The sequence below is a fragment of the Bos grunniens genome, chromosome 2 (genome assembly GCF_055505025.1).
Source record: "Bos grunniens cultivar Pamir isolate PY7600 chromosome 2, Bosgru_T2T1.0, whole genome shotgun sequence".
Classification (NCBI taxonomy): Eukaryota; Metazoa; Chordata; class Mammalia; order Artiodactyla; family Bovidae; genus Bos; species Bos grunniens.
Window position 1 is genome coordinate 118,594,156 of NC_141166.1, and position 11,519 is coordinate 118,605,674.

The 11,519-nt window shown below is 42.2% G+C and overlaps 1 protein-coding gene across 50 annotated transcripts in view; it reads right to left on the bottom strand.

Annotated features, from left to right (window-relative positions):
* The window catches only part of TTN (titin), a 276,437-nt gene that overhangs the window by 21,453 nt on the left and 243,465 nt on the right, over nt 1-11,519 (bottom strand). For all 50 annotated transcript variants that reach the window (XM_086360782.1, XM_086360507.1, XM_086360734.1 and 47 more), the window contains 13 exons: nt 10,989-11,285; nt 10,297-10,884; nt 9,902-10,204; nt 9,492-9,788; nt 7,885-8,172; nt 7,474-7,773; nt 6,486-6,788; nt 6,091-6,396; nt 4,215-5,981; nt 3,615-3,908; nt 2,639-2,926; nt 2,220-2,519; nt 58-2,124 (listed from right to left, as the gene is read on the bottom strand). In XM_086360782.1, coding sequence (XP_086216908.1) covers nt 58-2,124; nt 2,220-2,519; nt 2,639-2,926; nt 3,615-3,908; nt 4,215-5,981; nt 6,091-6,396; nt 6,486-6,788; nt 7,474-7,773; nt 7,885-8,172; nt 9,492-9,788; nt 9,902-10,204; nt 10,297-10,884; nt 10,989-11,285 — 7,398 coding nt within the window. The remainder of the gene's footprint in view (nt 1-57; nt 2,125-2,219; nt 2,520-2,638; nt 2,927-3,614; nt 3,909-4,214; nt 5,982-6,090; nt 6,397-6,485; nt 6,789-7,473; nt 7,774-7,884; nt 8,173-9,491; nt 9,789-9,901; nt 10,205-10,296; nt 10,885-10,988; nt 11,286-11,519) is intronic.

An 11,519-nucleotide genomic window follows, 5' to 3' on the forward strand; every position in this document is an offset into this window, starting at 1 on the left:
CATTCAGGGGAAATGTTTAATCATAGAGACTTGGTAATATGATTTTAATTTTCTTACCAAATGGATGCTCAGCCACGATTGGTGCTGATTCTACAGGCTTGCTGACACCAAATCTGTTCTCTGAACTGACACGGAAAGAATATTCCATATATTTTGTGAGATGAGTGACTTTAATCTGAGTGCGCTTGACACTGGAATTGACAAGCTGCCAAGCTGTTGTACCCGATTCCCGCTTTTCAACAATGTAATTGGTAATATCAGTGCCTCCGTTGTCTTGAGGTTCAGCCCATGACAGGACACATGATTCAGCTGAGATAGATGAGACTTCAATGCGGCCGGTTACTGGACCTGGCCTTCCGATGACCACAACTGTGATGGTAAATGTTTTAACACCAGCTGTATTTTCCAGGGTCAAGAAGTACCTTCCAGAGTCACCTCTCATGCTGTCCTTTACAGACAAGGTGGTTCTGTCTTTTGTCGTCGTGATACTCACTCGATCTGTCTCCTTAAGTCTCATTTCTTCAAGTTTCCATGTTACCTTGGGGGCGGGACGACCACTGATTGGCACGTCAATGGTAAATGTGCTTCCTGCTTTGCAAGTTATGAGCTGATTGGTAATTCCAGTGAGGTCAGCAGTGGGCTCAATTTGAGGCTCCTTGATGATGACAGAAGAGAAGGCTTCCCTGGGTTCACTGTAGCCGGCATCATTCTTGGCCTTCACGCGGAATTCATATTCAGTGTTCTCAACGAGGCGCTCCACTGTGAAAGTCATCTGTTTGGTGTGACCAGCTTCAACCCAGAAGTCAGATCCCTTTTGTCTCATTTCGAGCAGGTAGCCAGTGATTCGGCTGCCTCCATCATGGTCAGGTTTAAGCCAAGCTAAGACTACAGAGGACTTGCTTGTGTCAACAATATCAAGTCTCCTAGGTGGAGCAGGTTGTTCTGTGGCTACCATTGGTTCTGGCATTTCATAGGGTTCACCAACACCATACTCATTTTCTGCAGAAACACGGAAATAGTATGGAACGCCTTCTAGCAGGTCACTGACCCTGAGGATCTGACGAATGCATTTCTCACTGACCACCTGCCAGCTACGGCGACTGGCTTCTCGTTTCTCTACCACGTAGTGATGAATTCGGGCACCTCCATCAAGGAGAGGGGCATCCCACATCAATGTAGCAGAGCCCCGGGTCACATCCTTGAAGGTAATCGGGCCAGGTGGGCCAGGAGAGTCCAGCACCTTTACAGTGAATGTGATTGACTTACTACCGCTGTTGTTTTCTACAGTAAGGGTATATTTCCCTGCGTCGGTTCTGTTGCAATTTTCCACAGTGAGGGTGCTGAAGGAATCTGTTGTGTGGATGTCAGCCCGAATGCTAAGGTTAGAGTCCGGTTTGCTCCATACAGCTGTCGGAGTTGGTCTACCCTGATAGGCAATGAAGAGGCGAATGCTGGCCCCAGCTCTCACAACATGAGTCTGCTTGAAGTTGGCATCGATGTCTAACTCAGGAGCTGATAATCGGTCAACTGCTTTAATGGTGCCAGTCACTTCACAGCTGTCTCCTTTTCCAGCAGCATTGATAGCACTGACCCGGAATTTGTATTCTTCACCTGCTTGCAGATCGGTGACTGTATATCTCGTTTTCACACATGCTTCTACGTTCACCTTGTGCCAGTCTCCCAGGTCAGCTTTGCACATTTCAATAATATACCCAATTATCTCCAGTCCTCCGTCAAACACTGGCTTAGACCACTCTAAGCTCACAGTTGTCTTTGATGTGTCTGTCACTTTGACCACAGCAGGCGCGCCTGGTGGGTTGACAGGCTCTCTGCATTTGATTAGTCGTGAGACGCCGCTTGCAGGCCCTACCCCTGCGGCATTTTCAGCCATGACGTGGAATTCATACTCGTTGCCCTCCGTCAGACCTGTGACTTTGAATCTTGTCTCACAGATGGGTCGTTTGCTGATCACTTTCACCCATCGCGTGCTCTTCTTTTCTCTCCTTTCAAGGATGTACTGTTGAATTTCACTGCCACCATCTGATTCTGGCCTGGCCCATGTTAGAGTAATGCTATTGCCTGTTACATTACTAGGTTCTGGAGTGCCAGGGGCATCAGGAATAGCTGTGAGATAAAAACAGAGAAAGAAACCAATTAGACATGTTTGCTTGGAAACTGACCTTATGACATAGTGCCACTTAGTGAAAATGGTCACTTACTGTACTGTATTTGAGCAACCACTGGGTCAGAATCCAGTGGCCTGCTAACACCAAACTTGTTAACTGCAGAAATACGGAATTGGTATTCATTGCCAGTTATTAGTTTCGTGGCTGTGTAGCTGAGGGCTTCACAATTGTCCTCGATGAGTGCCCAAGCAAGTCTGCTGGTTTCCCGTTTTTCAATCAGGTAGTGAGATACAGGGGCACAGCCGTCATTGTGTGGCGCATCCCACCACAGGGTCATCTTCTCGCCAGTTATATTGGTGAATCTTATTGGCCCAACTGGTTTTCCTGGTGTATCTATAAGAAAAAGATTCTGGAGTTAGTTTCTTTTCCCTTGTCCATTAAAATGCAATCAGGCCTGTCTTTAATCCAAGTTCTGTACATCGTAAGAGTAAGAAGCTATTCTAGAGTATTACCTTGTACTCGCACTGTAATCTCTGCTTTTGTGGAGCCAGATGCGTTTTTGGCTTCCACTCTGTATACACCACGATGGTCCCGGGTGGCATCTCTAACAAAGAGGCTGGTGGATCCAAGGACATCGGTTATTTCCATGTTCATCTTCTTCTCAATTTCTACTCCATCTTTGAACCAGGTTACTCGAGGTACTGGTCGTCCTTGTACCAAAGCTTTAATTCTAAGGCTCTCTCCAGACTTAATAGTGATACCATCAAAGTACTCAGGGCCAAACTCTACAGTTGGTGCAACTGTAAAAGAAATAGAATTATATACATTAACTTGGTTTAATAAAGACAGAAACAAACATGTTTTTCATTAGCACCATATCATAAAGCCTGGAAGGGTAATCCTTATACCAAAGGCTATTTTGAAAGTATGATTGACGGTTGAGAATTTAGACTCTAAGGTTAAACATTTGCATATTGTTATCTCCTTTGTTATGTCTGTCATGTTACTACTCTTGAATTTCCACTTGTAAAACGAGGAATGAAATATTTGTAGGTCATCTACTTCCTAATGCTGTTGCATATTCAAACGAGTTGCTGTTCCACGCCATTAGCTGCACTCAGGCAAAATGATAATTGTGCTGTTGAATTTGTGTTGTATTTTTGTGATTTCAATAGAAATGGACTGTTATTCTTGAGAACTTTATTCTTTATTATAAATGACTGAAATTACAAAGCTAAAAACCATCCCCATTTGCATGCATTTATGTGGAAATGAAAGAATAGACGCAGTAAAAAGTTGATGCTAATCACATCTTTTTCTTCTCTTCATCTGAGAGGTAGAAAAATCTAATTCACCTACCTAACAACCTTTGGTAATCTGTATGAAATATTGGTTTTATTCTCATTTTACACACCAGGGACCAAAAATATATATATTTAAAAACATGAATGTTCTTAGTTACACTGGAAATCAGTCGTAAATGCTTACCATTTTCATCTCTGGTCATGATAACACCAGAAGACTGTGACGGCGGGCTTATGGTTCCAACAGCATTTCTTGCGATTATTCTGAACTCATATCGATCCCCAGGACTGAGTCCTGTTACCGTGTACTGACATTCACTGACGTCAGTAAAGTTGCATCTGGTCCAGCGGTCGCTCCCTTGCCGTTTCTCGATGCTGTAGGCCACTATCTTACTGCCTCCATCACGCAGCGGTGGGTTCCATTTCAGTGTGATGGTTTCCCGGGTGACGTCAATGTAGTCAGGAGTGCCAGGTGGGTCTAAAAATTATATGAAAGTTAAAGGTGTCATTACTTCTGTAATCAACTCTTAATCCTCAATGGAAGGGGGAAAAAAATGAATAAATTCCCCAAACTCATTATAGCCATTAATTGAAATTTTTTGGTATCAGAATCTTAAAAAAATTTTTTTAAATTACTTTATTAGACTGATTTAAAATCATTCCCCTTGCTTTACCTGACCAACTCTAGTGTCAAGAAAATATGTGAGAAGGTGATACATGGAAGAAAATTAGTAACACATTAGTTGCTGAATGAAATATACTGGAATAATCTTCAGTCACTTACCTACTGGGGAAACAGCTAAGGTAAATTTGCTTGGGTCGCTAGGTGAGCTTAGGCCAGCAGAATTTTCAGCGAATACACGGAACTGGTAATCCAGGCCTTCCATTAATCCAGTAGCTCTATATTCTCTTCCAGATATTGGTGACATATTAATTCTTTGCCAGAGGATGCTGTTTCTTTCTTTCTTTTCAACATGGTATCCAGTAACTTCTGAACCACCATCATAAACTGGAGCATCCCAAGTGAGTGACATGCCATCAGAAGTCACATTGTATGTAACTGGCTTTCCTGGGGGGCCAGGAATCCTGAACTGGTGTTTGGCCAAAATGATGTTTGAGACAAGTGGTTGGCTGACTCCATATCTGTTTTCTGCCCTAACTCTAAACTGATATTCAGCATCTTTGACTAGATTAGGAACTTTGAAAGTTGTCCGGGCAACGCTGGAACACACCATCTTCCAATTAGTTTGTGAAGCTTCTCGCTTCTCAATGCTGTAACAGGTAATTTCACCTCCTCCATCATCATCAGGCACATCCCAGGACATGATGACACTATCGGCCTTGATTTCGTCGAATCGAATGGGCCCTTTGGGCTTAGATGGCGGGCCAAGTGTGATGACTGTAATGGGATATGTGTTTCGACAGACTGCGTTATCGAGAATAATGGTGTATTTCCCTCCATTCTCCTTCTTCGCATTCTTTATACTCAGAGTAAGTTTGTTTTCGGTTTTACCCAAACGAACAAGTTCACTTTCTTTCAGTGGCAAACCGTCTTTCAACCAACTGATAGATGGCTTGGGTTTCCCTTTGTAAGGTAATTCGAGGTGCACATTATGTCCGATTCTCACAGCAACTTGTGCCCCTGGGATTTCTGACAGGTCAACTTCAGGTGGAATTACAAGTTCTTTCACTGTGATTGGCCCAATACTGACACTGTCGCTCAGCCCTTTCTCATTTCTGGCAGACACTCTGAATTCCAGCTCTGACAGTTCCTTGAGCTTGCCAACCTCAATTTCACATGTCTTACTTATGCCAGCGTGTGACCACGTTTGTTCACCTTTACCTTTCCTTTCCACAATATAATCTGTGATTACACTACCACCATCGAAGTCGGGCTTGGTCCAGCTCAGCGTAACAGATGTCTTTGTTGAGTCTTTCACTGAGAGATCGCGTATAGGTGCTGGTACCTCGGCAGCCTTCACAGGCTCTGTGGTTTCACAGGGTTCCCCAATTCCAATTTCATTCACTGCAAAAACTCTGAAGAAGAACGGAGTTTTCTCTGACAAATCGGTTACTTTAAAGGATGTGCTAGAACATTTGTGTGACACGGAAGACCATGTTCTCTTGGTGGCATCTTTCTTCTCAATGATGTAATTAATTATAGGAGATCCTCCGTCAATGAGAGGAGGGTCCCAGAACAAAGTGACTGTGCCTTGAGAAACATGTTTAACCTGTAGGTTTTGGCAGGCTGCTGGTGTGTCAAGCACTTTAACACTCACAGTTGAAGACTTTGGTTGACCAACACCATTTTCTATTGTGAGAATATATTTGCCTGTATCATGGCGAGTGACTTGAGGGATAGTGAGTATTGAAGATGAGTCCGTGTTTTGAATGCTGTAGCGGGCATCACTGCCAAGATTCTTCTCATCTTTTCTCCACGTGACAGTAGGTGGAGGTCTGCCTTTGAAGGGAACCAACGCGTGTACATCTTCGCCAGCTTTAGCTATAATGGAGGTCCTGAAAGCCACGTCCAGGTCGATCTCTGGTTCCTCTGTAGACATAAAACAGACATATACAGTGAATTTTAAAGCAAGGAAATGAGTGATTTCCTGGAGGGTCTCTATTAAAATAAAAACATAATCATATCAGTAGGCACGTACCCAGTATGTCTTTGGCTTGTACGGGTTCGGTCATTGCTATAGGTTCACCTTGTCCGGCACAGTTTACGGCAGACACCTGGAAGTAGTAATTGACTCCGGGACTCAGGTTCGATACCACATATTCTGTAGTTCTGACTTCTCCTTTGGTAGAGACAACAGTCCATTCCTCTTCCTCTCCTTGTCTCATGGCAACAACATATCCAGTAACAGCACTGCCCCCATCGTAGACAGGTTTACTCCATCCAAGAGTGATGGAGGATTTAGTTGAATCTGCAATTCTTATCTTAGCCGGTGGGCCTGGTGGATCTGGAATGGACAGTCAGAATACCGTAATTATGCAATTATGTACAACTGGGCGACGTGAAAGATGACACAGGTGAAGAGGCCACACTTACCAATAGGATCAGCAGCTTTGTAGAAGTCAGATGGTTCAGAAAATGGACCCTGTCCAGCAGCATTTACAGCACAAACTCGGTACTGATAGTCACTGTGTTCCGTGAGTCCTGTCACTTTCTGTCTGGTGTCACGGATTGTCTCCTTTAGGACTTTAAACCATCCAAGACTCTTCTTGTCTCGTTTCTCCAGGATATAGCCGCTTATGTCACTACCACCATCTGCAACTGGCCTGCTCCAGACAACAGTCATCGAATTCTTGTTAATCTTTGTCACCTCTGGCACGCTTGGAGGCCCAGGTGTGACTGTTTGAAAAGGAAGAGGAAAATGAGTTAAAAGAATCAACATTACTGATAGATTCTACCTTTTAATCTTCAAGTCCTACTTAAGAACATTCGTCTCATTTATTATATTTTCCACCTGGTGAAAAGGATCATTATGAGAAGTGATATGATGAGCAAGAAAATAAGTCAGTCAAGCTCTGGAAACTATTAATAGCTAGCAGAATAGTATTTGTTTACTTATTAATTTATTTATGGTCATGTCACACAGCTTGTGGGATCTTAGTTCCCCTGGCCAGGGACTGAACTCAATCTCTGCCAGTGAAAGCATCAAGTCCTAACTGCTGGACTGCCAGGGACATCCCAGTTTATTTTTAAGTTTTCATGAATTTTATTCATTTCAGTGAGTAATGATAGAAATTTGAGAGATGAGATGCTATCTGAGCATACAGACATTTGTAAATGGATTAGTAATGGCTGCATGAACAGTAGAAGAGTCTTGAAGATAATCTAAGCCAAAATTTACCAAACTTGCTGTTGGAGATACTATTTAGTGCCTTGAATCAAAACAAGGTCTCATTTATTTCAAAGCAATTACAACTAATACTCAAGGAATAAAATGATCACCTGGTAGGATTTGATACAATGAAAATAAGTAAATAAATTTTCATGTATTTGATTTTAGTTTTCTAATGAAATCGTATCTCACCAAACGCATTCCTTGCTATCACTGGGTGAGATTCCAGCGCATCACCAATTCCATATTTGTTCACAGCGCGAACCCGGAAGATGTATTCATTTCCTTTGATAATTTTGGTGGTCTTAATGATGCACTCTTCCAAATTTTCAGACACCATAGACCACACAACGCGGCTTGTCTCACGCTTTTCCACGATGTAGTGAGTGATTTTTGCACCACCATCATCTGCCGGAGGCTGCCAGAGAAGAGTTATCTTTTCAGCAGTGACAGTCTTAAATTCAATTGGTCCACCTGGAGGTCCTGGTTTATCTGTCAATGAAAGAACAAAATGGTATATTAATAAATTTAGAAAGGTTTCTAATTGAAAATCATTAAATTTTAGGCAATGAAATATGATGTTGGCCTGCATTCAGCACCTACCAAGGATCTGCAGTCTAATTGTGGCTGAGGCTGAGCCCAAGGCGTTCCTTAGTTTTAATTCATAGGTTCCACTATTAAGGCGAGTTGCATCTTTGATGAGTATAGATGCAAGGTCAGTGGTATTTTCGACACACACCAGTGCATTGGTTTGTAACTCTTTGTCATCTTTATACCACTCAATTGTAGGCTCAGGTTTGCCAGAAATGCCAGCTCTGAGCTTTACAGATGTCCCTGCTCTGTATTTGACAACTTCTGTATATTCTAGAGGCAAATCAATTACAGGTCCACCTGTAAGAAAAACAGATCATAAATATTTAAAAGATCACAAGGATGAAGAAAATAATCTTGGCAACTTCAAAGTAAGCTCACTGGCCTTTATTAAATAATAAATGTACACATGGTAGTTCTAATCCCATTTATATTTTATATTTAATTTTATAAGCTACTCTTCTATCCCAGATGAGGAGGAAAGATTGTGAGCAAGCTCTGAACCCCAGTGACAGCACTAATTGCACAGGGATTTAAGTGCCTGTGAAATGTAAAGTCTGTTACGTGTTTTATTCCAGGAATGAAATGGGACACAGAACAATGATCTCTTGTTTTTATTTCCCTTCCCAGTTCACTGGTATCCAAGTGGGGGCAGTTTACAGCAGACCCTTAATGCTGAATTCTCTACTCACAGGGCTGTATACTCCCCTGGACTGGTTTTGTGCCAGGCTGCTTACAAGTTTTGAGAAACAGAATTAACGTGACTTGCTTCACAGTCTCACAAATACTGACTCAGTGTCTACTAAGCCTGGTTCATAGAGAGAGGCCCGAGGAGTCTCATCATGAAGATGGAAGTGGGTACTTCTGCCCCGATACCACAGAGATTCCCCCTTGGAAATGGGGGACTTTTAGAAACAGCATCACTGGGTACCTAACTCTCATGAAATTTTAGTTTTTAAACTACTGTTGAGTTGAATGTGCTACTTAATTTCCAGTAGTGTATTTTGGGATGTGTATGTGTATTTCGGACAACAGCAATGTAGAGAGAATTCTGAAGTCTGTTTGAATTTCCCCTCTATCATTCATAAGCTGCTTTGATGTTGGGGAAGTTATGTACGCACTCTAAACCTCACTTTCTCTTCTGTAAAATGAGCTAATCTTAAGGCTGTTAGAACTAGGGGAGAGAACTCATGGAAGGTACACAGGAAATGTTAGCTACTGCTAATATTTATCATCATTAACACCTCTGTTTAGTTTTTCACTTAAGAGGAATATTCTCTGAGCATCCAACCATCACTTTAATTATTGATGCTGAAATTTTTAAATAGAAACATGAAACATAAACTAATTCATATAATCAAAGAATCATAAAAGACTGAAATCAGAAAGGCCTTTTGCTATCCTGTAGTCCAAATCTCACGTTTTACAGTTAAGCCAAAAGGCCTGGGGTGTTATGGAATTTTCCTAAGACCACCCGCCACCCCCAGGTAATTCATAATTTCTCCTAAATATTTAACAAGGTACATAGTAAAAGTTATCCTATAGATTAGGACCAGAAAAAGTAAGATAGAATATTGAGTTAAATTACTGCTGTGGTTCAAAGTACTAAAAATGCTTACCATAAGAATCAATGCACGTAATGGGGCCTACAACCTCGGATGGATTGCTGATGGACCCGACAGCATTTCTAGCAAAGACACGGAATTCATACTGGGCATTCTGAGTCAAGCCAGAGACAGTGAAGTGAGTCTCGGTAACATTGGTAAAGCTGGCCTTGGCCCATCTGCCATCTGGAAGGTCTCGTCTCTCAACCATGTAGCCTGTAATCTTGCTTCCTCCATCAAAAGCGGGTTGTTGCCATGAAAGGTTGACAGAGTTCTTTGAAATGTCAGTGATACGGACGTTTCTTGGGGGTTCTGTGATAAGACAGAAAGCAGATTAGTGGCACTTAGATCATTATTTTACTTTGCAGAAAGAAGGTTTGCATCGCTAGGTAGTCAGAACTGTCCTTCTTGTGACAAATACATACCGCAGGCATCAATGGCTAGGACTGGTTCCGAAGGATGGCTGGGTTTCCCAATACCAGCAGCATTTTCTGCATACACCCTGAATTCATAGATTAATCCGGCACTAATTGTTGTGACTTTGAAGTGAGTTGTGCGGATGACCATTTTGTTGGCTTTTTGCCATAAGATACTGTTTCTGTCTTTCATCTCCAGGTGATAGCCTGTAACTGGACTGCCTCCATTGGACACTGGTTCATGCCAGCCCACGGTGATACTTTCTCGAGTGACATTGGTGACCCATGGTGTAGATGGTGGTCCAGGTGTTGCTATGAAAGACAGAAATCCCATGGTTAATATAGACATTTCAGACATTTTTGTATTTGGAAATGTGGGATTTTTGAGCAGTTCGACAACTTACTGTATGGTAGTTTGACAACCACACAAGCTGAATCTATGTGGTCACTGATGCCGAAGCGGTTTTCTGCCTTGATGCGGAATTGGTATTCTTCTCCTGTGGTCAGTTTCATGACTTTAATCATGGTTCTTGCAACTGTTGCAGACACTTCCGTCCATACTGCAGTACTTGTCTCTCTCTTAAGTACAATGTAATTGGTAACCTGACTTCCACCATCATACTTAGGTGGCTCCCATTTGAGAGTCACGCTGTCTTCAGTTATATCACTTATCACAACAGGGCCAGTTGGCGGACCAGGTCTGTCCAGTACAACGATGTTAATGAAAGCTTTGGTCGTTCCACTGGAGTTGGCAGCTGTGATCTCATATCTTCCAGCATCAGCGGCAACGCTTTCTTTGAGATTGATGGTCAGGTTTTCAGCAGTAATTTCAGTATTAAATCTCATGGTTGCTTTCAGTGGGACACCATCTCTTGACAAGGTCACTTTGGGCAGTGGTTTTCCAGAAATTGGAATGTCAACTTTAAGGTTTGAACCAGCTCTAACGTAGACGGTATGGCTTGGGAAATTCTTCATGTCAATTTCAGGTGGTTCTGAAAAATAAGAGTAGAGAAGATGAAGGTGAAAAAAGTGTTTTTTCCAAGTTGACTTAACGCAAATAATTTCAAATTTTGCTTCTACATAAAATTAAACGTACCTAGCTGCTCCTTAATAAGAACAGGAAGCAGAAGCTCTCTGGGGTCACTCAGGCCAGCTTGATTTTCAGCAAACACCCGGAAAAAGTATTCAGAATTCTGCCTCAGACCAGAAACAACATGGTGGGTTGACTTTACCACCGCACATCTCATCCAGGTCGTCTGTCCTTTTTCTAGTGCTTCAATGACATAATGCACAATTCTGCTTCCACCGTCATGCTCTGGCTTCAACCAGGCCAGGGAAACACTGTCTCTGGATACACTTGTTACTCCAAGTTTTTCAGGTGGGCTTGGCTTTTCTATGAAAGTAAAACATCAGAAGAAAGGGAAGATTATTGCAACATTTTTCCCCACATGTGTTCTTTCTGCCTTGTCAAAAGGAAAAATTTTAATGAAGGCATACAATTACTTTGAGACTTCTTTACTTTTTATATGATCAGTTTAGCTTTTGAGTCAAGCAAAACTTTCCCAGGCTTTGTCATTTTATGTCACAGCATGTCATAGCATTCAGATCAAATAAGCATCAAATGACC